At 36.0% G+C, this 27309-nt stretch overlaps 1 protein-coding gene across 1 annotated transcript; it reads right to left on the minus strand.

The window, feature by feature from the left end:
• Nucleotides 1-490: 490 nt before the first annotated feature.
• On the minus strand, nucleotides 491-16662 carry ALB (albumin). The gene is made up of 15 exons (XM_025985099.2): nucleotides 16430-16662; nucleotides 15566-15623; nucleotides 14383-14515; nucleotides 12667-12878; nucleotides 12417-12549; nucleotides 11750-11847; nucleotides 10164-10293; nucleotides 8956-9170; nucleotides 7472-7604; nucleotides 6124-6221; nucleotides 4931-5069; nucleotides 4104-4327; nucleotides 2510-2642; nucleotides 1834-1900; nucleotides 491-660 (listed from the first exon to the last, which is right to left on the minus strand). The coding sequence occupies exons 1-14, from the start codon at nucleotides 16506-16508 to the stop codon at nucleotides 1859-1861; spliced, it is 1827 nt and encodes a 608-aa protein (XP_025840884.2). The 5' UTR covers nucleotides 16509-16662; the 3' UTR covers nucleotides 491-660; nucleotides 1834-1858.
• Nucleotides 16663-27309: the final 10647 nt, after the last annotated feature.

Raw genomic sequence — 27309 nt, forward strand, 5'->3', positions numbered from 1 at the left:
TCTTGCACTCTCTCAGTCCTATATGTCTTTCTCACTCTTCTATTGCACCTGTGTTCAGATCTTTTGATCCCCCCTCCAACAATGCTCCTCCAAACAGGTGGTGAACTTAAACTTCTTACACCTGTTCATGTATTGTCATCCTACACTGCCTTACCTTTTTTTTTGAGGCTCAGTTTTTTTTTTCCAGTTCAATTAACCACTCTTACAATCATCTCTATCCTCTTTGTCCGTCACATACCTTAGTCCTGGTAGTAAGGAAAAGCCTATACCAGTTTTCATTCTTTTATTCAGAGTTATCATAATGTTAAAATATTTATTTGAATGTTTATGATCCATAACTCAGAAGATTATTAATGTTTCTTTTCATCAGTTAGCCCCTAAAGAACTAGACTGAAGTGGGAAGAGAGAGAACAGTGGGATATTCACAGATCCTACACAATTATCAGGATGGCAATACATCTGTGAAAAATAACACTCCTGGACAATAATGTTAGATTCTTTTCATTTTTTATTAATTGCAGCACAGAGAAAAGAGGCAAAATGTTTAAAAGAATTTGTGTTCTTAAGACAGAGGGTTGGTTTTACACCAACAGAAAAGAAAAACAGATGAATAAGCTCTAGGTCTTCATTTCTCTTTTTTTCTCTTATTCTCAGGGAAGGCTAAAAGACAAAAAGACAAATATAAGTATTGTTTGTAAAATGGTCTGAGCTTTGAAATCTATTCAAATCAATGTTGAATTGCTTAGATTGTCTTCCTGCAATTTCCACAAAAGAAAATCATTCAGCCTGTCCTAGACTCTGAATTCTTCTATTGGGCTGGGGCAGAGGACACACCAATAAGTATTGTAAAGTCCTCTCTTTGTCTCTGATGTCATCAGTTCCTCAGGCTTCAAAATCCCAAGCTTGCCATCATCACTTACTTAATACCTACTTCTTATCTAAATTAATTACCAACAAAACAAGTGTCTTCTCAAAGTTAGAACTTTCCGAAGAAAATCTTGCCATTTAGGATGAAAACAAATCACATTTTAAGAAGATTGAATTTACAAAGATACAAAGTTGCTTCCTCCCTTGAATGCACAATATGTAGGTATTATCAGGTGGGCAAAGAGTAAGTGAAAACCTAGTAGTGGGGACAGAAAATAATTCATGCTAGAAAATAGTTGGACAATTTGTTTTTAAAAAGAAAGTTGATACTATTTTTTTAATTTCCCCCAGAATATTACTACCAAAATGGATGAATATGTTTATGTTCAAGCATTTAAATTTTAAAGTGGGCTTAGTAGCAAGTTACTCACTATAAAGTACAAATTTACATAAGGTAGATCTATCACATTCTCCAATAAAATTACTTTGTTACCGGGCTGTTAGATTGAACCGTGTGAAATTATTGCTATTAAACTGTTTTTTTACCTTAAAACTTTCATATGGTCCAGCCTACTATCCAAACACCCCACTGTTAAACCATTGCTTAGTTGAATGATTCTATCTACTGTGTCACATTAGGTCAGAATAGGAAACTGGTTAACTCTCAAGCATTGGTCTGAATTTTGAATTGGGGCTCCACCCCTCATGAGCTGGATGGTCCTTGGGTAAATTATGGAAACTATGTCTATCTGTGCCTTCATTTTCTCATCTGAAAAATGGGAAAACTAATGGCACTCAATTCAGGCTACTATTTTGAGAATTAAATAAGTTAATACATATAAAGGTCTTAGAACGGTGACTGGCACTGGTCTATATGGCTCTTGGTAAATGATTGGTCAATCTTTGCTATTTTAATAGTAACTATTATAATTACTTTTTAAAAACCAAAATCCAAAGTATAGTTACCTGAGATGTTTGTTATTGTGTTCTTTCAGACTAAGGCAGTTTGAGCAGCAGCAACGAGTTTTGGACCCTGAATACAGAGAGATGACAGATTAGGGAAAAATATTAGCATCACTATTAGGATAAAAAATTATACAGCCATCTGTAATTACAAACTAATTTTACACGAATCACATTCTTTAATTCCACTTTGGTAGTAGAATCTCTACAAGGAAGGTTACTGGCATCCATTGTTCCCAAAGGAATAAAAACATTACCCTCAAGTCATAGGGGGAATAGTAAATGATTCAGACATTTAAATATAAAGTTCCCCCATTAACCTAGAAAATCAAACTCAAATTCAACCAAATCACAAACCAGCATTTTTTCAAAAATATGTTTAAATAAATTAATGTATCAGCTCAAAAACTTGAGCCTTACAAATATTTCTATCTGTATTTATAAACATCACAACTTTGGGAACAGAACAAACACTATAAATGTTTACTAATATGCTCCAAGTGCAGCAGGAGATAAAAAATGAGAACTATTGAAGTAATTTTGTCAGATAATTGTATGTGGAATAAGATTCTGGTCTTGAATATACAGTGTCCTTCAGACATATAAAACCCTAAGTCCTGGCCAGATCAAATGCAACAAGAAAGGAAATTAGTCATGTCGCAATGAAGAACTCCAGTACCTCTTCAGAAAAGCAGCCCTCTTTATTTTCAGCTGCGCAGCACTTCTCTACAAAGGCTCCAAAATCTCCCATAACAGTTTTCAGTTGTTCATCTGTTGCCTTGGGCTTGTGTTTCAGCAGTTCAACAAGTGCACTGCATTGGAATGAAAAGAAAACAAAACAACAGCAAAAATCAGGGAAAAAAAGTTTGCCTACGTATAGAAAGTAATGGAATGAGTAAATAGTAGGATTAAAAGGCACAGCAGAGGGAATATCGTCAATGATACTGTAATAGTGTTGTATGGTGAAGGACGGTCGCTATACTTGTGGTGAGCACAGTATAATGTACAGACTTGTCAAATCACTATGTTGTACACCTGAAGCTAATGTAACCTTGTGTGTCAATTACACTTCAATTTTCTAAAAAGGGAAAAAGAAAAATAGAGATGGTAAAGACAGTTGCATTATTGTTTAAGATTATAAGTCGTGGAGCCTGGCAACTCTGAGCTTGAGGCCCAGGCTTACCACTTTAAGCTTTAATAGTCTCGCTTGCATAATGAGAATAAAGTCCACCCTCCCAGAGTTGGTGGAAGGATCAAAAGAGATAATCAATGTAAATTGCTCAACATCTGTAGTATCAATAAATCAATAGATCTCTTTTCAGTAAGTCTCTGGAAAGGATGTCATTGCACTTATACATTATTCAGATTTTAGTAGTTATACAATATTAAATAGAACAAAAGCAGTTATACCATATTGAATGAAATTTTCTCGTGATTTAGGAGCTAAAACTTATCCTTAAAAGCTTAATTATCCTGTTGGACTCCATCTTAAAAGTTTATAACCTGAGAGTCTTTATATTTGGTCTGCATAATTTACCCCATTCAGTTAAGATGGGAGAGGCCATAGATAATAAAACTATCCAAACTGACGGAAGCTGGTAGTGGTTCTCTTTCATTGACATCCACAAGGATAATAGTGCTAGAGAGAGGTTGGGGGTTTTGCAATATTACCCATAAGTCTATGGCCATGATTAGAACCCCCAAGATAACACTATAAACATTTACTAATGTGCTCCAAGATAACAACTTTATGGTGCTAAATTTCATGCATTTCCAACTCCTGTGACAGCAATAGGGTTTCAAGCCTCAGAACTCATTTTCCTAGATATTTTTCACTCAAGTCCAATTCTCAAAAGTTATGTTGAGGATTGCCTTGCCTGTGGGTTGCCATTGAACAAACTTAAAATGAATGGTTAATTCATGCCTAGAAATAAATTCCATGATTTCTAATAACTAATTTGTTATTTGCACAAATGCATCAGTTAATTGTTCATCTTTTTCTGATGAACTTGTCTTAAGACACTATTCCACTGTAGCTTTTATCCATAAGATTATTCTGAATGATTTGTAGACAAGATTATACCACAGAGGGTTTTTTGCTAAGAAAACAAAACGCTATCCACTTTATTCTTGACATTTTTATCAGCTTACTAAGACCAATACATAAATACTATTTTCTAAAGAACATAATCTCTACCTCAGAAAAAGTTACACATTTCAATTTACAACTCTCACAAGACTCTATATGCTTACAGTAATGAAATATTACTCACGTTTGTTTCTTGACTTGTTTCTCAGCCTCAGGAAGTGTGCATAAATCTGCATGGAAGGTGAATGTTTCAGCATTAAACTCTTTGGGAACATAGGTCTCATCGACTTCCAGACCAGAAAAGCATGGTCGTCTGTTCACCAAGGACTCCGAGCAGCATTTGCTAACTCTGTCGCTCACTGGGGTCTTCTCGTGCAACACACACAACCGGTTCAGGACCACGGACAGCTAAAGAACAGGTAGGAGGGTAGAAATTCAAAAGAAGCATTAAAAAGTTTTCCATGAAAAAAAAAAAAAAAGTTTTCCATGAACTCCTACTTTCCAATGGACTAAAAGGTATGTTATATTTTAACTAGCAATGTTTAATCTAAGGTTGATTTGAGGAAGTGATTTGCTTAACTTTGGAACTACAAATAATGAGGGACTTTTAAAAGTATTTTCTCTTAAATATGTCTACATTTTAAGAATAATTCACTTGAGAAAATAATTGATTAAAATAATTTGACATGAGTCTTAAGATATGTATTAGAGTAGGAAGGAAATAGTCTTACACTGATACATATTTTAAAAATACCCTGAAGAATATGAAAGTGTTTTAACTGCTAGGATTAAACATAGAAAATTCATGGAATTTTTGTCAATTTATCATTTTGGGGATCTTATACAAATCCTCGTTCAGGATACTATAGATGACCAAGTCCTGGCTGCCACTACCAAATACACACACATGCATGCACATACATGTTAGTTCAGCCCTGTTTCTGAAAGTTAGCTTTGTCCATTTCTAAAGGCAAAAATTAATTATTAATTTATTATACATAAAAGACTCACATAGTCTTCAGCACAGGACATTCTCTCTGATTCAGGTTTCTTACAACATTTGGTGCCCACTTTTCCTAGTTTTCTTGAGACCTCCACGAGAGTTGGAGTTGACACTTGGGGTGCTTTCTTGGTGTAACGAACTAAGAGCCTGTAACAAAATAGCCCATGTGTTTTCAGCCAGGCAAGAAACTGTCTTTCTCTAACATAGTAAGTCAAGCAGAGAACGCTTAGGTAAAATTAACTAAAATGACTTTCCATCCATAAAATTATCTCTGTCTCCAGGTTAGTTGAGTAGTATGTGGGAGGACCTGGTCCTGAGTAACTAGTTAAGCTTATCTTTGTTTCCACCTGTGCTATTCAATCTTAGGAAAGTGACTTACTTTATCATAACTCAATGACACTAGTATATTTATTTATTGTTTCTTTCTTTCAATAAAACCTACTGACATCTTAATATATGTCAATATCATGCTAAATTTGAAAGATATGTATAAGTTTTCTCATCTATAAAATGGAAAAAAATTATATCTGACTCAATAGGGATGGTGCAAGCATCAAATTAAAATAAAGTATGCAATCAACCTGGCATAGTATCTAGCACATAATAATCACTTATTAAGAGTTCAAATCACCACCAAAAGTCATGTGTGACTACAATCTACTCAAGAGAAGATACTATATCTGGTTTTCTATTCTTATCCCCAGCACCCATAGTTAGAAGAATGCTAACATATGTAAACTGAACAGTAAATATCTACTGAATGATGTGTCTTTTATCTTTACCTCCATAGATAAGGCTCTATGTGGATCAGGACATTAGTCTATCAGCTTATATATTACTTCTGAGCTACTATTATTCAAAGTCTACCACTGCCTCCCTTGTAAAGCATTGTTATGTTTTGTTTGCCCATAAGCTGTTCCTTAACCTTCAAGGGGCATCCTTGGTTCCTATATTCCATGATTTGCTATTTCCCTTTCTAATCTCAAGAGGCCAATTTTTTAAACTGCACTCAAATATAGGCCTCTCCATTCCATTAACCATTTTCTCTCTCCCTCTCCAGTCTTTCTTGATAGAGAGAGATTAAGAATATATACTATATTTTCATGAATAAAATGTCTATGATAAGTGGTATATATATTGAGTCTTAAATAATAACAAATTGATCAAGAAAAAAAATCAGCCGATAAACAAAAATACTTACGCATTTTGGAAGCCATACTCTCCAAGTTTTTCAAAAAGTTCACAGTTTGTTTTGACTAAATTCTGAGGCTCATCCACAAGAGGTTTAAATTCATCAAGCTGAAAGGTAAAAGAATGGTGTTGATAGAATTCCGCCTGAGGACCAAACACAGGGTTTTTTTACACCCCTCAAGGCAGAATGAGATCCTTCCTCCTTTCTGCTCAAAGTCATGTAATTAGATCTTTGATGCCAAATCTATCAAACATGTTCAAACTGTTATTTTATTCAGGGAGGGCGTACAGTATAAGAGATTAAGAATACTCAGGCTCTGGAGTGTTACTGCTGGTGTTAGAACCAGACCATCCAACTCATTTTCTAATTGTGTAATTACACCCCTCATCTCCAAACTTTAAAACCCTTGCTGCTAAAATGGGGATTAAAAAGAAGAAGAAGAAGAGAAAAAGAAATAAAAAGACAAAAGAAGAGAAAAAGAAAAAAAAATTAAATTGGGATAAAGATGATATTCACCTCAAGAATCGTTCTACAAACCACCTGAGCTAATGAATTTAAAACAGTGCCTTAAAAAAATAAAATAAAATAAAATAAATAAAACAGTGCCTGGCAGATAATAAAAGCTTAACAAATGATGCCTCTGACTATATCATCATTATTAAGCCATCTATCTAGTTGGATTCTGAGCTCCCTGAGATAAGAGAATTTACCTTAGTCATTGGCTCCAGTATGGTGTTTGGCATACAGTAGGTTCTTGATAGAGGAAAGAATGACTTTCCTTTGATTTTGAAGTCTGGAAACTACTTACTATATATGCCAGGAGTGCTAAATATCTTAAACATGTTAAAATTCTCTTAAACTATAGCTGAATATGGCAAAAATCCTCAAGATTTCCTCCCCTTACTTAAAGTCTTGTAAAACTATCTCTAAACTTTTTCCAAAAAATCTGAAAATATTCTAAATGAATAGATTTCACAATCTTCCTTAAGATGCTAATTCTTGATATTTGGTAAGTCTTAGAATCCGGTTAACTTTATATCTAAGTTAAGCCTCTTAACACTTAAATTTATCTTATTTTGTTCTCAGGAGTGTAAAAATGAAGAAAAGCATGGTCAAAATTATGTGAAATTAGAGACTGCTCCCTTTAGATCTTTCCTTTCTAGACTATTCTAGGTTTTATTAACCATTCCATTTAAAGCTATTTTTCCTGTAATATTTAAGAGCACAAAACTGAAACCACACCAAGAAAAGATCTAAATCGCACTATTTACCAACTCACATTCTTGGATTATTTTTCTTTCTCATTATTAAGGATCATCAGCCAGAGGATGGCACTTTTTCCCTTTGAGAAACCTACCACTTTGGCATAGCATGTAGGAGGATCATCGGTGGCACAGCATTTCTCTAGTGTGGCTTCATATTCCTTGGCGAGTCTCAAAAGCAATGAGACAGAGTACTCTGGATGCCTTCTTGAGTATTCATACAAAAACCTGATTCAGATGAAAATAAAATAGTTTTACTTGGATTTAGTTAGATACTAACAAGAAAGGTCACATAACTAACTCAAGAGTAACTCATATCACAAAGGTCTGAATTTGACCAGACCCCATGCAGGGAAGTTTAGTGGCTAAGGGGCTGCAGTTCAGAATTAAAGCTACCTGCATTCCAATCCTGGCTCTGGCTCTGCTACTTATTTTACTATATCACCTTAAGCAATTTATTAAAACCATCATGGCCTTAGTTGCCTTCTTTGTAGAATGTGGATAATAACAGTACCTATCTCATAAGATGGGTTGTGGGAAATACATGATGTAATCAATGCAAATACACATTGTCTGGCACATAGTAAATTTTTGATGAGTGACACCTGTTATTATTATGTGTATTTTTAAGAATTTGGACTATACCACAAAAGGGTTTTGACAGAGATATATTCTTAAATTTTTCTTTTTCCTCTCTGAATGAGTGAAATCTTGAAGGGTACATGATTATGTAAAATATGTAGTGCACATTACACTCTTATAATCCAACAATAAGGGCATGATCCTGGATTCCCAGGTTCAAGTCCCACATCAGGCTCCTTGCATGGAGCCTGCTTCTCCCGTATCTACCTGTGTCTCTGCCTTTATCTCTCTGTCTCTCATGAATAAATAAATAAAATCTTTAAAAAAAAACAATCCAACAATAAAAATGCAAAGTTTATCATCAAACTTATTGACTATATATACTCATTTATTTTGTCACTTAATTTCATGCTATCCTGCCATGCTACTGTATTCCTAGTCTGTTCAACCAAATATAAAGCACCTAGTTAGTAGCAGACTCCATATTTCTTTTTATGCTTCCTTATATAGGTGAATAAATGGCAGATGGAGAGACAGATAGATACATAAACACAGAGATATAAGGATGCATGACATATATTCACACATATCTATTGTAGTAAGTTCAAGAAATACTCTTTGAGTGAACAAATGAATAATATGTATATAATTTATGTATACATAGAATGTTCCTAGACATATTTCCAGAAATATCCCTAAGAAGAAAATGAATGGGGTGAGGATAAAGATAGAAATTTTTATTACTTCTCTTCCCTATTCTCTTTTCTACTGATTGAGTTTTTGCCATAAGCATGTATTATAATACACAGTTTATAATAATTTTTTAAGCTAATTAATTTTTCCCCCAAAAAATTAAAAGCTAGGAGAGGGAAGGATAAAGAAATACTGTAGACAACATGGAAATTGTAGCAATGCCTATAGAAAGCCCAGTTTATTTATCTTCCTGAATCCTGAGACCACATAAAAGCTATGGAAGGATTATTCCTTATCCACTTACGTGCCCAGGAACACATCCTTTGCCTCCTGATAATTTTTGCAAACCTCCTTATCTTCAACAAAATCAGCAGCTAATGAGGGCAGGTCACCAGGTAACTCATCTCTTTCCACCTCAGCAAGACACTGGGATTTTTCCAACACAGGCTTATCACAGCATTCCTTCAGTTTACTGGAGATTGAATCTTGATTTTCACACATATACTTGGCAAGATCCGCCTATAAGCAAGTTGATAAAAATTTTTCAATGTAAATCGACATTTCTGCACTTTCTCTTTATTATGTTGGCAAAACATGTTTATTGTATTCAAAGACCATACACACACCACCATGACTTCTATGAACACATTTAGTCCATGTTCCTAAGACTAGAGACTCACATAGAACTACTATATAATATTTCCCCTCATTTACAAGAGACTGGTCGGTAACAGGGGCCCATCTGGGTTATTAATAATTTTATATTTCAACTGTTAAGGTATTTAAAAAATTTTTTTTGGCATTTAAGTTTCTAAATTAAAACTCAGTAGTGTTTTTCAAATATTCCCCTCAAGTTAAGTACAGGCATTTTGAAACCAAATAATGAAATAAAATGTGAGAGATGTTTGAAAAATTAGTCAGGACCATAGTCACAGGCCCTACTCATACATGTAAAATCTTTGCCTTAGTATTCCAGAAAGAATTCTGAGAGATTAAGATTCTGGTATTTGGTCAAATTTTTAAGTTTGGAGAAAAGTGATATCATGCTAAACATATTTGTATAGGTGGCACAGATGGTTAAGTAAGAGAGAATATAAAGTGGGAAAAACTACATAATTTCCAAAGATCTCCTCAGATAGCAGAACTTCTCGAACTCCACCCACCTCCCAAAAAAGAAGTCTTCTTAGAAATCTACCTTTATATCAGCTGTCCTACTTCAGTGTAAGACTTTGCCTCAGAATAGGACTGAAAGGGTTACAAATTAGTGAATGTGTTTATCAGATCATTTAGTGAGTGAGATAGCCAGGTAAGAAAAGAAAAGAAAAGAAAAGAAAAGAAAAGAAAAGAAAAGAAAAGAAAAGAAAGTCCATAAGGCAGGGAAAGAATTGAGCAGATTAGGCACAGGAAATAATCTCAACCCACTGTGGGCTTCACCGATAGATCATCCCAAGCAAATTCACCCTCCCAACTGACGCATGTAAGTCACCAAAGAGCATACTGCGGATTTTTTACCCTGTCATCTGCACACTCCAGCAGGTCACCATGGCAGCATTCCTTGTGGACTTTGGTAAGATCTGTCACCACCTTGGAAATCTCTGCAAAGTCAGCTTTGGGAAATCGCTGGCTCAGGAGAGCTACTGACCTAAAAAGAAAATTTGCCCGTGAAAACATTATTGACATGCAATATTTTATGTGAAAGCATTAGGAAAGTCCTATCTAGAACAAGAAAATTCAGGGCAAAATAGCATATCAATAAACTTTGTAAAATTTATTTGTTCTTATGTTAATGCTAATTCTGTACCACATGGTTATCTGAGGGCAAAGCGTTTCCTTAGGGCAGAATTAGCCATCGTGAGTGTGTATGTGGTGGATAGAAGTCAAGCGATTCATAAAAGCAGAAATCAAACGGGATTCTAGAAGAGGCAACATGGGGAGAGGCATCAGGTTTGGAGTCCAGACCCCTCTTCTAGATCTGGCTGGGACACTAGGCAAGTTCCCCAGCCTCCGTGAACCTCAGCCTCTGCACCATCGCAACAGCACGCTACCCTGAAGGATGGATGTGAGAATTAAACTAATCCATGGGAAAGCATTTCATAAACTAGAATATGCCATGCAAACTCCCGTTATCTTTTTAAACTCAATCTTTCTGACATCTAAGAGTCTCTGAGAAAAGAAATTTTGTAACTTCTACAAAATGAGGGAGTTTTGGTGCAGCATACTTTCACTAAGCCGTGCATCCAGCACAGTACCCAAGCTTTCTGACAACATGTTGATACCCATATGCTTTCCCAAATCACGTCAGGGTCTCCTAAATCTGATAAAAGCTTCCTCCTCCCCCAAAACCGATCACAGCCTGTTTAACTGCATATCATTTCATGTTGAGGGGGTTTTGTTTACTGATTTCATTAGTTGATCTTGTTGGTGTAGGTGTAGGGATAGCAGGCAAAGGTAGCTCAAATGATGGTTTCTAGAGTGCTTGCAAGATGTCTATTATTTTCATTTTATACCCTGTTGCTGTCAATTCATTGTTGACTAGCAAGTGAGGCATGGGGGAGGGGATTTTTCTTGGTTTAGGAATTGGAGGGTGTTCCTAAAAACCGGCTAAGTAATATAAAAACAGAGGCCCAGACAAATAGAAGAGATTAACAACAGAGCTAGAGCTGTGAGAAACTGAGAACTAACCTTGATGGCTAAATTTAATTATCAGAACATTAAAGGACAAACATATTCAGATAATTGTGTTGTTTGGGGGATTAATTTAGGTAGAGGACCCTGACTACTGCTTTATAAAATGAATGGATCATTAGAATAAGGTCGCTAGTCTTTCTAAATAAATAGAAGTTTAAATACCTGTCCTATAAGGACAAAAAGAAAGACACCCTCTAAATTCTTTGACTACTTAGAAAAAATACAATAAAAAAATAATGAGGAATTCTCACTGATGCTCTGATTTTCGCCACCGTTAAATTTCTACCTTTTAAATGACTAGAAAGATGTATGGGAAAGCACCACATAAAATGCCATGTAAATGTACATTTTTGTCTACTGGATCATAACCATTTACATCCTTATAAAGATTTAAACTAAGTTTGAAATACCAGGCTTTAAAGGCTCTATCGCCGAATTTGTGGAGGCTGGCACACTTGAATCTCTCCTTGGCAGATGAAATCAGTACTTTTTCCCTCAAAGCATCAATCTGCAAAAAAAACAAACAAATAATAGAATAAAATAAATAATAATAATAATATTTTGGAAAAATTAGAAAAGGAAAATTCTACAAAAAATGCTCTTTCAAAACTTCAGATGTGACTTCTTAGTTTTTCATGTAATTCATCTCAGCCCATCCTCCACCAACCCTCACCTCATAAACTCCCTAGAAATGAGGAGGCAGAATGTAAGGAATATTTATGGAATGAATGGAGAAACCCAGCCTTCTGGGTACAGCTGGAGTCTCCACTCTGAATTCCCTCCCCAGTAAAATAGGCTCATGAAAAGATCAACAGTTTCCGTATTTCATTAGAGTGACCGACACCATGAAAGAAGTGAGATATTTAGACACACGCATTCCTCTAGCAGATTCACTTTGGCAAATGTGAGAAGGAGGCAGGAGGAGGTCAGGGGCCTCAGATGGTGAAAGACCTTGGGGTGAGTAGAGAGGGAGGACGGCTCTTTTAACCGTGTAAAGAAGTCTGTAAGGGAGATGCCAATTCCCTGAATCGGGCCCTAGATGCTCAGCGTGGGTCCTCCTCTTCCCCTGCGGCCTACCTTGGGGCTCAGGCAGGCAGCCTTGTCGGCGGCTTGGCAGCACTCTGTGAAAACTCCTTTGTACTGTTGAGCATAGTAAAGGAGTTCTGGGGCATAGAAGTACGGATGTCTTCTGGCAATCTCATACAGGTATCTACATTTTCAAAAAGAAAAGCAGGCAGGCATTTTGCTCCACCACATCTCGGCTCTGACACTGGTCCCTGCAGCAGAGGCTCCCAGGCCTGGGGGGGACCAGGGCCCGCAGACTTACTTCCCCAGGAACAGCTGCTCGTTGTCCTGGAAGGCGGTGCACAGCGCCTCGGGCTCGGGGGTCACCAGCGGGGGGAAGCCGGGGTTGTCGTCCTTGTGGGCCAGGAAGCACTCGTTCCTGTCGGGCTCCTGTTTCTCGCAGCAGTCAGCCATGTCCCCGTACTTGTCCCGGAGGGAGGCCACCGTGCACAGCTTGTCCCCGAACAGGGTGTGCTGGGCGGGAGAGAGCAGGCCAGGTCACCCGCAGGCACTGGATGCTCCTTGTGCCCAAAGAACAGTACAAAAAGTCAAAGCATCGGTAAACCCCGGTTGGGAAATCATGTGAACATCCCCCTCTCTTCCTTAGCTTTGGAGAGTTTCTTTTGATTTGACCATCTGTGGGGTCTTCCTAGGAACTGCCCACCACACCCCTAGAAGAGCGGGTACACCCGGGGCAACCAGGAGGAATGAACATCGCCTCTGCTTCTACCTAGCACTGCACACGGGCCGGGAAAAGTAGTAAAAAATAAAAAATAAATAAATTAAAAAAATAAGAGGAAGATAGTCCTCTATGTAGCAGGCGAATTCACATCAAGGAAGAAAGGCTGCAGATAGTTTCTCACTTTATCTGCTCCTCTCCGAAAGGTCCAGTTCTTAAGTAGATAAAACTTAAACACTGAGGAGTAACACAATTTACTGTTTATTGTTATGTTAAAATATAGATCTTTTATTCTAGAAACATTTTGCCTCAAAACATGTTCCATTAGATGTATTCATTCTGTCCCCATCAACGTTGAAATCGTGAAAGTAACTGGAACTTCAGGGGAAAATATACGGCTGAAGACAGGATTTATTAATTTTCCATAAATACATTTTTAAGAATTCATATTTACAGCCATAGCTCTGTGTTAAAGACATCGAGTTAAAGTACTGATTCTACCTTGAGGGAGACATACATAGAGAGAAAGAAATAAAAGGAGAAAAGAATTCAGTGATAAATAAAAACTGGCCTTGCCCCAGAAAGGTTGAGCGGTGAGAGAAACATAAACCTCTCCTTGAATTGAACACCTCCCTGGAAATACCAAAACGTCAAAGTCCTTCAAAATGAGTCAATGCCCTTATTTTTTATTCTATGTGAAAATGCAACTATCCCTAAAATGAAGACTATACAACTGTACTATTATTTTAACTAAGAAACAAAATTACCACAGAAATCCTATGAGTGCCTCTGGAAGATAAAAAACCATGCTTTCACTGTTAGCCTCCAGGAGAAGAAGTCAAACCTCAGATTTTAAAAAGAAACTTTCACAAATTAAAATTTCCACTTAGGGATCCCTGGGTGGCGCAGCGGTTTGGCGCCTGCCTTTGGCCCAGGGCGCGATCCTGGAGACCCGGGATCGAATCCCACGTCGGGCTCCCGATGCATGGAGCCTGCTTCTCCCTCTGCCTATGTCTCTGCCTCTCTCTCTCTGACTATCATAAAAATAAAAAAAAAAATTTCCACTTAAATACATTACAACCATTGTGTGTGGTCTTCATAAAAAAAAAAAAAAGGCTTTGAAAACTGTGGATATAGCTAGAGCATCTCTATCATAGAAGAAACAATGGCAATGCTCACTTTTGAGACTTGTTTATGAATCAGTGATTGAGGATATTAAGTGGGATTTTTTTTTCCCTTTGAAATAATCAGGATCACTTATGAGAAGAAGAAATAATCCCCCAAATTGAATGTACTCACAAGGGACTTGTCACAGTTGGCCCCTGACTCGTCAGCAGCACAGGCTTTTGCAAACTCAGTCACTTCCTTGGCTAGTTTCACATGATCCTCAAATGGGCACTGCTGGAGATACTGAGAAAAGGCAACCAGCACCCTGAAACAAAGGACACAGAAAAATGTAACATGATGAAATTTTAATATAAAGTAGCTTGCTGGGTACCTGGATGGCTCGGTGGTTGACCATCTGCATTTGGCTCAGGTCGTGATCCCAGGGTCCTGGGATCCAGTTTCACATCGGGCTCCCCACAGGGACCCTTTTTCTCCTTCTGCCTGTGTCTCTGCTTCTCTCTGTGTGTCTCTCATGAATAAATAAAATCAAGAAAAAATAAAGGAGCTTGCTATGCTGGATAGCAAACTGTGTGTCTGTATATGTTCTGTATTTTATAGACCTCACTATTAGCCAGAAAGTCTATTCACATCAGCTGTTATCAGAAGCTAAGCAGGCATATTTGGCTTTCTGAACAGAGGACAGTATCTACACCATGTATAAATACATGTGTGCACATGTCAGTAGATGCACAAACATAGAGCAGGCAAGTGAAATGTATTCTAAATAAATCTAATTATTATGACCAGGGACATTACATAGGCCCTTTGACTATTTACAGCAAACCCCCCCCCCCCCAAAACACACACACACAGACATCCCTCTCTTTTCATCAGGCTGTGGCATGAGATTGACCTCTAAAAAAGAAACTTCTCATTTTATACTGGATTAAAAAATATTAAAATACTCTCAAGAAGCCATAGATCTGTTTGCTAGGTAAAAGAACTTACTAAGTGAGCTGCCACAGGAATCAGGTATTAAAGTCCTTCCCACCATGCAGGTTGGATAGGAGTTCCAGGGCTACAGTAGGCACATGGGGCTACAGAGATTCAAATAACCCAAAATCAAATGCAACTTTAATTTCTGACCCTCAGTTGCACTTGACACATTTAAAGCATTCAATAGTCGCAGGTGGTGTGGCCAGTGGCTACCATATCAAACAGTATTGGTATAGGGCACTTCCATCAATGCAGACACTTTGATTGGATAGTGTGGTTCTAGAACCTGGTCTCTGATGACTGAGGAATATAAGAACTTCAGAATGATAACCAACACTATTAGAAAAAACAAATTTGACTTTTCACTGTCTTAACTTACAGGCCTCTGAAATGTTCCTCTCCCAAATCATTGTACCGATGAGCAATCTCACTCTTATCTGGAGAGGAAAAAAGAAAAAAAAAACAGATTTGTTACATTCTGAAGAAAACGACCTAGTTATGATGTTACTTTTTGTGTTTCTCTCCACGTGACTTAAGTATTCGTTTGCTCCAAAATATTGGCCTCTTATCCCAACAGAAAAATCTTAGAATGATGAAGTATTCATTCTGCATTAAAACAGATAAGTTATTCAATCATGAATGATATGATTTCAAAAATCATTAAAATCGTTAAATATTTGTAGCCTTATATTCAAACTTGGATAAGATCTAATGCTGTTGTAATGTCTATTAACAGCTGCTGAGAGGACAGACTGAAATGAAAAATATAAATACAAGTTCTATTTACAAGATTAGCAACACAGGTTTGTGGGGTTTTTTTTTTCATAAATCACAGTGCAATAGCCTTTGGGAATATGGAGCTATCAATTCTAACATCAACTATATTCTGTGAAGTTTAAGGCACTCTAAGCTCCTTCATGTACAGAAGGTAGTTACAGCTACTAAATAATTCTATTTTTTTTTCACATAGGATGTTGGAAATATATTAATAAGATAACTTCCTCAGGCTCCCTGCTTCTCCCTCTCTCTGCCCCCACCACTTCATGCTCTCTCTCAGATCTTAAAAAATAATAACTTTCAAAGGGGTCACAAATATAAAATATCATCACTGTCTAGAAATAAATGCTAAAGGAGAGCAATTCTGGAAAGATGCAGGGTTTTCTAAAAATTTCTTTTACAAAAAAAAATTTATTTTACTAGGAAACTAAAATAAAATTGAACAATAGGAAAATAGAATTCTTACGTGCTTCTCGACGAATCAAGCCCCTGGAATAAGCAGAGCTAAAGAGAAAGAAGAGGGAAATAAAAGTTACCCACTTCATTGTGCCAAAGGCTTGTGGGGTTGATAGAAGAGAAAAGGTAGGACGAACAGAGGGAAATTCACACTAATATACTTCTTTAACCAATAATTGTAGATTATTAACCAGACTCATCTTTGTATTTCATTGGCTCCCAACTGATTACAAAATTCATATCGTTCTTGCCAAAAAAAATTGTTTGACTAAATCCGTTGCGTATGTTTGCCATCTGGAACTGTTTTTACCACAAGACCTTGTCAATTCATTAGTTATGTAAAACAGCTTATCAAATTTTACATAAGAGTTTAAACGATTTGTCCCTATTATTCATTACCATGTTCTTTATCCATGATTTACTATTTGAACTTTTTAGTTTTTAATATTTGCAAAATTCTAACCAAAGCAATGACAAAGCTTGGAAATAAGACTCACTAAAAGAGCTAAACTTTGAACTGTATCTATTATTAACTCCAAATATGCTTTTGACAATAAATAATGAAAAATTCACACACACACACACACACACACACACATACACAAGGCTTCCATGTCTTTTTCATTCTCCTAAAACTGTTCTGTCTAAAACAAGTTTATGTTGCCTCAGATTAAAACTGAGAAAAAGCCACAGGAACAGTAACAATGAAAATGGATGTTCAAAAGTTCTACACTCCCACCCCAGCTCTGGCCCACATGTGCAATTCAGGTCTTGCAGTAGGACGCTTAGGTACAATGTGGCATAACTCATGGAATTTTCAGTTAATGAGATATGGGGAAGAAAATGGACACAATGACAGTAATGACAATCTTTGTCATAAAACTATAGATAGGATAGGAATACCTGGATGGCATCCGACTCTTGATCTTAGCTCAGATTTTTATTTCAGCTCTGCATTGGACTCTACATTGCATGAAGCCTACTAAAAAAAAATGTTTATAGATATATATAAAATTGCATATATATATACATTATATATATATATATATACATTATATATATATATATATATAATATGTATGCATATGACAGGTTGAGCCTTGATTATACCTCTAGAGGTTAGAAGAATCCTAAACCTTCACCAGGTATCCTATTTTTTCCATCCCTGCTTCACACTTTTTTCTTTTCTCCCTTTTAATAAAAAAGTCACATGTTCTTCTTTAATGTTACTATTTATTTCAAAATAAATTTCACATTATTTCTTAAAACAAAGAAAAGCGAAGATGATTTTCAAAGATGTTTTTCTCAAACTGCTTCCTTTACTCTGCCCCACCCAAGTTTCTGATCTCAATCCCTGAAAGGCTACTCCATCTGTGTCCTTTTGCTTTAAAGATAAAGAACTACACATTTCAACCAGTAGGAAATGGAATTTCTCTGATACTATAAAACAACAATTAGTTTTAAGTAGTCATTTCATTTAATTAAATAACTGAGTCAAAACTGTCAGGTGCCCTATGACACGTACAGGGACAGAGAGCAACAAATACTGAAGAGAAGCATTACTTTTTTATTCAGTCATGATGAAAGAAGTATACTTTCTTTGAACGTATTTTATTTTATGTCATTTTCAGGTATAAGTGCTAATTAAATAATCAAACAGAAGAAACCATAGATACATAGAAGATAGGAGATAATAGGTGATAGTTTATAGATAGATAGAGATGGAATTTCTTACGTAGCACAAAGGAGTCCTGAATAATGGAGCCTGAGTTATCTTTCATGCCACAGATGGACAGAAATAAAAGAATGTCTGCCTGTGAAATTATTCCCATTGGAGAAAACTATTTTGTTTAAATCTGAAACCCTATATTAGAAAAGAAAAAAAGGATACTATTCTAACTTTCTAACTTCATAAATAGAAAAAATAATTCCTTTTTTGGTAAATTATATATCATTTCTTTTGGCCTCTGGGAAAAAGTAGGCATCTTTGATTTGAAGTCAGTGTGTAACTCTAGCTTTTTCTTTATATAAATCCTTGGGGAAAGCTTGCTCAAACATGCTATCCTTATCATTGGATGTAACTGTAGTGCTAATTCACGAAATCAGGCCTTTGTCATCCACACATATATTTTGTCCATGTTTTTTTTCATTTAACAAATGAAAATAATATTAGTCTCTCCATCTACTTTGCACAGCAATGCTATATTGTAATACAATGGTAAATATAGAACACCCAAAAGATCAAATTTATCACTGTTCTAGAAACTTAGAATTGATTTTCCTGTATTTTATGAAGATCCCATAGTTTTCAACCCCATAATTTCAAATATAAATTGAAAACACCTGAAAAAATTTTTCCTTACAGTACCAATAGATATTTCCATGAATGCATCCTTATTAGAGATTAGTAGATGGTTGGTAAATTAAAATATTTAATTTTTAACACTATATACACGCTCAAAGTCCATCTTAATTAATAAGAAACCCTTGAGCATTTACATTTTGTGGATTCCCAAAGTAAGAGTTCCTATATTTATCTTCTATTAGTTCTGCATGTACATTCTATACTGAAAGAAATAAAACTACATAATTGTTATTATTTCTAAATATTTCTATATTATTTCTAAATATTCTGTTCTTCAAGCTTTTAAACTCTCAGGTTTAGTCAGTCATCAAAGGACTCTGGCATGAGAGTAAATGTAAATGTTTAAACCAGGAGTTATAAATATGGCGTACAGAATTGAGTTTCTAAGTAAATAGGAAACTAGCTCCAATGACTTTTAAATGTTTTCCCATTTTTGTGGGAGAAGTTTAAAAAGAGAGAGTGGTTAAGAAAATTACTTCATCTGGAAAGAATATGCTAATATACTGATCATTTAGAAGAGAAAAAATAGCTCAATTGAAATATAAATATAACTGGAAATTAAATCTGATTCTTTATCCCTTTTTTCTAATATTTTGAGCTTTTTTTTTTTTTTTTTTTTGACAGGATAGAAAAGGCACATGAAGCATGTGAAACATCTCTTTGGCCTAGTCCCTCACTTCCATGTCACCTTAATCATTACCTTAAATCTATGCCTTTCGATTATCCTCTGAAATCTGGAAGCTTCTCACCAAGTTATTCAAACCAAGTTTCCCTCTATTTGGCCATCTTCTTAGTTTAGTCCTTAATGCTGTCTCCCTCTGTAATAGATTACTACTTCTGAATTACCTTCTCTGGAAATAAAGTGGAGCATGCATAAAAATGTGGGGGAAATGTCTAGTAACAGCCTCAGTATTTTAACAGATACTTTCTAGAAGCAACCACTTAACCCTAAGGCACTCCAAAATACAAGAAATTTGGATCCACTCAGAAGAAAATTTGGAGACAGAAAAATATTTTCTTAGCCTTCTTCCTCTATCTTATGGACATATGCAGATCCTCCCTATCATGAAGGACCTGGACTGCTATAAGGAATACAGAAGAGTAGACAAGTGAAAGATCGTGAAGCATCAAACTAATCAGTTGAAACACTTAAGTAGTTTAATTTCTTGTTCATTTGTTAAGGAACTTTTCCCATTAAAAAATAAGAAATAAATTGTCCAAAATGTATAGACTTTCACAGATGTTTCAAATGCAAATTAAAAAGTTGTAATATAATCCAAATATCAGTTGTCCCCTTATCTCCTCCAAAAGCCAATTTTTCTCCAAAATACCCACTTGCATTAATGAGAGATATATAGAATTTGCTGGAGATATCACAGAAAACAATGAGAACACCACTTACGTTATAAAACCCACACTAGATAACCGTCTTTGGCTTGTTCCATCTCTTAAGTCCCTCCCTCTAAAGCCCCCATGACAAAGGATCCCTTTTTCTGCCTTTTCTTAGGGTACAATGGACCTGTGGAATTTACTTCAAATTTTACATTTTACTATGCAGTTTAATTCAGCTCAATGTCAATTTCTAGCTCCAAACTCAAACACACAGATCCATATAGATCTCCATGTCATATGGGTCAAGTTGGATGAAATTATCTTTGGGAACTCTTCACTTTGAACATTCTCTGCTTCCATATTTCCAATGTAAAAATCTTATAGAATGGCAAAAGGGCCTGACTGATAGAAGGTAGAATTAATATATCAAGTTAGGGAATTGGGAACCAAATTTGATAATTTATTCATTGCTGACTTACGCAATGGCTCTTCAGGTATTACTCTGTATCTAGTTCACCTTGACATTTGTAAGAAATAAAAAGATCCTTTAAACTTGCCTAAACTATACAAGTAAAATGAAACTTTCCCATTTTTTATCATTTTTCTATTCCAAGAAAAATATAGCTAATGTTTGAAAGCCATGCTTATTACTCATTCTTCATATAAGTTAACAATGAAAATAATCTATAAACATGTAAATTGAAGTTGATGCTAGTAATTCCTTTGTCATAATAATAGCTATGGATGGAAATCAAATAAATGAATATGCTACTGAGAATTTGAAAGTGCTTTGACTATTCATATTCCATATTTTTTTCCAAACATAATTCAAGAGACTTACTACCTAAAAAAAAGAGGTTAAAGTTACAAAACTGGACTTTTAAAAATTTCTTGTGAAATAACAAAAGTTGGGTCACTAAAATATTCCTAAGCTAAAACCTCAGTGGATCGTACACCTGAAACTAATGTAATATTGCATGTGAACTATACCCAAATTTAAAAACTAACACAATAGATGAATGGATAAAGAATATGTGAGCCATATGTGTTATATATATATATATATATATATATATATATATATATATATATATATATATATAATGTAATATTATTTAGTCATAAAAAATAATGAAATCTTGCCATTTGCAATGACATGATGGAGCTAGAGAGCATAATGCTAGCAAAATAAACTGTCAGAGAAACACAAATACCATGTGTTTTCACTCATTTGTGAAATTTAAGAAACAAAGCAAAAGGAAAAAATAGCAAAAGAGAGAAACCAAGAAACAGACTCTAGAGGCCAAACTGATGGTACCAGAAGAGAGGCAGATGGGGGAATGAGTGAAATAGGTGATGGGGATTAAATGTACACTTACCTTGATAAGTACTACATAATGTATAGCATTATTGAATCACTGTATTGTATTGTACACTGGAAACTATATAACATTGTGTGTTAACTATACTGGAGTTAAAATAAGAAACTTAATTTTAAAAACTAACAAAAACTAACAACAAAAAAAACTTCAGTGGGTGAGGTCTAGAAAGTTTTCATTAAAGTATGATTTTTTTTCTTGGTGTCCTCTAAAGCTTAGAATTTATTAGATGTTTTGTAATCTCCCATTGCCAGACTCTAACTAAAACTTCTCTGGCCTGCCACCCACCTGAGCCTTGGATGTTAAGTCTGAAAATTCTCATCAACTTTTCAAGCATCTGTGTATGGACTAACATTAATAAGTGAATTATTTAATTAAAAAAAACTTGTAACTCTTAAGAAATATATTAAATAAATAATTGGACTAGTTCTCTTTTTTAAAAGGAATTCACCTGTAGCATAATTATAATAAGCTATATAATGTAAATGTTTTCAAAATTATTTTTAAATATAATTATTGCACATTTTGAATTTTTCAAAATTAGCTTTTCATTATATAGACACTGAAAATAACAAAACTCTTTTATTAGAATAGTATTTACAGGACTGAAGTTTTTATATGTAAATAAAGTTCATTTAATAATTTATCACAACAAAAAATACATATTCAAGTAGCATAAAGAATAATTTCAGTAATATATGATGTCAATAATGACACTCTCTTTCCAAAACACTTCTTTTATTATTTTATTTATTTATTTGGCAGAGAGAGTACAAGCAAGGGGAGCAGGAAAGGGAGAAAAAGGAGCAGGCTCCCCACTGAGCAGAGACCCTGTGGGGCTCAATCTCTGGGATCAGGACCTGAGCCAAAGGCAGATGCTTAACCAACTGAGCCACCCAGATGCCCTTTAAAACACTTCTGATTTAGTTATGAGACATCCAGTATATTTAACATCAATAGCTTAAATTATTAGACAAAATACATACAATTACTATTTCAATTAAATTTAATTTTATATTCACACTAAATATTCTTCATTAAAATTATATGAATTAATTTTGTGGCATTTAATGTCTTGAAGGCAAATGACTGTTATTGATGAGTCCAAATTTCTCTTTGTGGTTACATGGAAAATTGGCAAAAAAATGCACATCAAGAAAGATGGTATCTAAAGCAAACATTGTCCTGACATCAACAAACCCACTATTTATTTAAGAACACGAGTTCTTGCTGACAGGGCACGACCCAGAAATTAATGTTTTATACTTATTTTAAGTAGCACAATCTAGTCTTTCGTTCATGCTAAAAATGTATTGACCACTGAAGGCAAAGTATTTGCTAGGTTATGAGGATGCAAAAATTTTTTTAAATTTTTTAAAACTTTTTTTTAGAGATTTTATTTATTTATTCATGAGAGAGAGAGAGGCAGAGACACAGGCAGAGGGAGAAGCAGGCTCCATACAGGGATCCCGACACGGGACTCGATCCTGGGTCTCCAGGATCAGGCCCTGGGCTGAAGGCCGCGCTAAATCCCTGAGTCACCGGGGCTGCCCAGATACAAAAGATTAATAAGACACAGTTGCTGACTTCAAGGAGCTCAGGGTCTAATAAAGCAGACAGACAAATAGAAAGATAATTATAATGCAACATTGTAAATTACTGTACATTGTAGGATACAAGATACTTTATCCTGGACTGATAAAGTAGTAGCAGAGAAGCCCCAAACACAAAGTCAGTCTTATGCATAAATAAGATGTGTGGGTTCTTAACCTCTTAACTAACTATAACTCAACAGACTGTAAAGCTTCAAATTTGCGTTCTCTGGGTTCATTTTTGCTTGTGAAGTTAACTCTTCCTGAGGAAATAGGATGAATAGGTATAGCGGACTGAGGAAAGTAAGAAGGGTATGAACATATGTAATTTCTAAATGTTTGAAAAAAGACCAAAATGCAGAAAGCAAAGAGTTAGGCCCCAATTTAGAAAGTGATAGGAATTCCTGCAGGAGTAAGAAAGAAAAGAAAAGCAGGCTAGCTACAGAAAAGAAGAGCAGAATTTGCAATTATTTAGATTTCCAGGTAAAGCTAAAGATGAGATTGAACATTTTAATATTATAAGCACACACAAAAATTATTCTTATGGAAAGTTACAAAACATCCATGAGAAAATAGTTTATCTAAGATGATTGACAAAATTGCATAACATTCAAATATTTAGTGATGAAAAGTTGTTCCTGATTCAAGACCTATTTATTTAACAATACTATGTCCCTAGAACTCTGAGAGGGCTTTTCTAGGGATCTCGCCTTTAAACTGAGAATTTTTTAAGTGGACTTGAAGAATGAGGGAAGAAAATAGCCTTGAAGGCACACATCACGTGTAAATGCTTGAGGCAAGAGAGAACATGACAGAAACTAAGGAACTACACAGACTTGGAGGGGAGCACTGTGTGAGATGAGATAGGAGACTACATGCCTTTGTTGTCATCCTAGCCACAGTCTTTTTGTATTATTCTGAAAGCAATGAAAAGAAGCTGAATGATTTTATTAGCTCAATGATATAATCTTATTTCTGTTTCAGAAAGATTACCTCGACTACAGCATAGGGAAGAGAGGGCAAAGCATGTATTTAGGAAGACTAGTCAGGGGACTAATGCAATAGTTCTACCAACAGATGGTGAGATCTTGAGTTACATCAATGATGTAGAAACAAAGACAGGTAGATAGGTTGAAAAGATGTTTAGGGATAGTACTGGCCTTGGACCCATGCAAGAAATCCTCTTCTCCAGAATCCATGATAAATTTAGAAGTTCTCCTCTGGCTATCCTGTGAGTCAGAGGGCAGAGAGTCTATATAAAACAAGGGGTATGTGCCCACCAAAATCTGTCTTCCTCCTTTTGGAACTGTGATACTCAGGCCCGAGAAATCCCTGTCTAAACAACTCTGAAATTCTTTGAGAGCCTGAGAGGGTCTCTAATATGAGTGTAGATTCCCAAGAGCAAGCCATGTCATTGATGTATTCACTCCTAGGCCTGAGAAGGGGCCAAGAGACAACTGTTTGGAGGAGATGTGGATAAAACTGGGACATATGAGGAGGCATTTCCACATGCACTACCTGATACATAATACAGAATGAAACCAGAGATAGGCAGAAAGGAGAGATGGGCCAGAGGTTGGAGCTGGTTCTTCCCAGCACAAAATTCCAAGGAGATAAAATAACCAAGGACTTGATGGATTGAAAATGAGCCGTGAGAAAAACTGAGGTGTCATAATGATTTCTGGCTTTCTGCCTTGTATAATTCAATGATTGTAGTGCATTGGACAAAGACCAGAGTTATGTAGAAAGATCATTAGTATGATCTAGATGTGTTTGATTTCAGACATCTTTCAGACACCTAAGAAGAGATGTCAAGTAAATGGTTAGAGTCTAGAGGTCAGTGGTAAGGCCTAAGGTTGGAATATTATTTGTGAGTCGTCAAACAGTGCAGGATTGAGATAACCTGGGGAGAGAGTAACAGGAGACAAAGAGAGGCCAATTATGGAGTCTTGAGAAAGATCAAAGATCAAAGAACAGGTAGTCAAAGAAGAGGGAGTAAAGAAAATCAAAGCAATGTTATACCGGGGAACATAAGGGAAAAGGATGTTTAAAGTGGAATAGATAAAGAGTTACAAATATTACTGACAGGGACAGTAGACAACAATTGAAAAAAAAAAAAAACTGTGGGGTGGAGGTTACCAATATCCTAAATGAAGCTGTGTCTGTTAGAATGATGAGACCGAAAACCAGATTGGAGTGGCTAAAGAAAAACAGGAGGTGAGGAATATAATCTGCAGTATAGACAACTCTACCAAGAAATTTGGATGTGAAGGGGGCCAAGGGAAGAGGGCTGAGAGTCAATGACAATGATTACTTGTGATCATTTAGAGGCCAGTGAGAAGGATTCCACTGATTGTGGCTTTATTTTCTCTGTAAAAGAGCAATTGTTAATGAAGGGTTTGGGTGTCAACCATACTCAAAAAAAAAAAAACAAAAGAAGGAGGGGGGCAGGAGGAGAAGGTAGGTGGAGCTGAATATTTGGGGGAAATGGAGAAATCTGTAGTCATAAGAAATGAGGGCATGCACTGAGCAGAGACTTATTGCCTTGGGCTAAATTGAAAAGTAAGAATATTTCATCCACGCCACTCATCTCCCTCTCTGACCCCTTGCTAGGGCTCCTGATAATCCCTCTCTCCCATTCCACTGCCCTCTGCAAACCTCAAACACATGGATTAGACTAAACCCAGCACTACTCTTATTCTAGGTACCCCAAACCCCACTGGTACCCTGCCTCTAGGTTCCACTTGCCCCCTCTCTAACAGACACCCTCATGCCAAAACTTCATTTCTGAACTAATGGGCAAATACAGGTAGGTGTTAAAGATCCACAATCACATGAAACTAAATCCACAAAATCTAAGAGCCCCTCCTTATCTTAGGCCCAGGCTCTCAATCTGTGTTGCCTCTACAAAACCATATCTAACTTTCCCAGAAATAGAGCCATTTTAGAAGGGACTGCTGTTCTGTTGGTGAAGTCCTAGTGGATGGAATCTTAGAGAGCTAACAAAGTAAAAAGTAAAGGACAGAACCTGAGGCCGTGGTCCCATGGTTCTTCGAATCTCACCAGGTTGATCCTAACCCACCAGGACAGAAGGCTCACCGACCCTTATAAATAACCACTGGGGTCTGAACTTGGTTCCTGTACTGTGGAATCTCTCTTTGGTTGTTTAGAAACCTCTCTCTCTCTCTCTCTCTCTCTCTCTCTCTCTCTCTTCCTTATTAACCATTGACCTCAATGCCAATGTTTCCTTACAGATAAAATGCTGCAATTTGTGTCCTACATCCCCAATATCATAAGGTTCTGGAAGGCATAAAGTATGTCTTATGTTCACCATATCTAACATCAGATCCAAACAATCCTTGGTTAGAGGAGCCATTCAAAACTTTAATTCAATGTCAGTTGAATTTGACTAATCAAGAGGCAACTGCACCCATATGGTGAGAGGCCTTAAGTAAACTGATATTCCTACTGTATGCCCTCCCACATTTTTAATTCTCATTGAACTTCCACCTGTGAATTCATTTAGTTTGAGAGAGGAAATCAAGGTAAACAGGTTACCAGAGGTTGATCTTGACCAACTTAAGAAATGAAAAACATTCTGTCCAGTAGGCATACCAGTTCTATTTAAATAACCCGATGGTATATCCTATTAGCCCAGGAGCCACATTCATTGCCCAGAATGTTGCTCAGTTCTCAGCATGTACCATACAGCTGATATTTCTTTGCCCTCTCCCTCCATATCCAGCCAAGTCCAAAGCCAATACTAATTCACATTTATATTCTTCTGTGTTCAGTTTAGGTAAGTAAGGAAAGTTCAAATATGGAGTCCAAATATGAAAATCTTCCCAATGACTCAACCACCCTGAGAAGCAAAGTCTGTAGAGAAGCTTTGTCAGGGCCACTGATCACATGGGTGCTACTGCTTCTTCATCAGCGAAATAAAACATTAACCTAAATCAGTCCATTTGCAAGTTATCTTTTGGTTCATTCTAACTATACCTTAAAGTTGTAAATACACTCCTGGGAAATATCAAATATGAAATATGTCTACCAGGATGGGGAGGGGAGGATATGAGGAACACTCCTTTACTCTGTAGGAAAAATCTTGCAGATTACTTAATGCAATCAGCCATTAACACAGACATGCTTTTTAAACTCAAGCATGTTTTTATAGGGAAAAATTATCATATCGCATAATATTACTTATTATCCATACTCTGTA

This window comes from Vulpes vulpes, chromosome 2 (genome assembly GCF_048418805.1).
Source record: "Vulpes vulpes isolate BD-2025 chromosome 2, VulVul3, whole genome shotgun sequence".
NCBI classification, from domain to species: domain Eukaryota; kingdom Metazoa; phylum Chordata; class Mammalia; order Carnivora; family Canidae; genus Vulpes; species Vulpes vulpes.

What these genes read in the sequence shown, in the direction of transcription:
- ALB (XM_025985099.2), bottom strand. Translation starts at nt 16,508, where the DNA reads ATGAAGTGGGTAACTTTTATTTCCCTCTTCTTTCTCTTTAGCTCTGCT. An exon ending in TGGAGTGTGCAGATGACAGG is followed by an intron (nt 9,171 to 10,163) that starts GTAAAAAATCCG and finishes ACTTGCTTATAG; the next exon opens with GCGGATCTTGCCAAGTATAT. An exon ending in GAGTATGGCTTCCAAAATGC is followed by an intron (nt 5,070 to 6,123) that starts GTAAGTATTTTT and finishes ATTTTGTTACAG; the next exon opens with GCTCTTAGTTCGTTACACCA.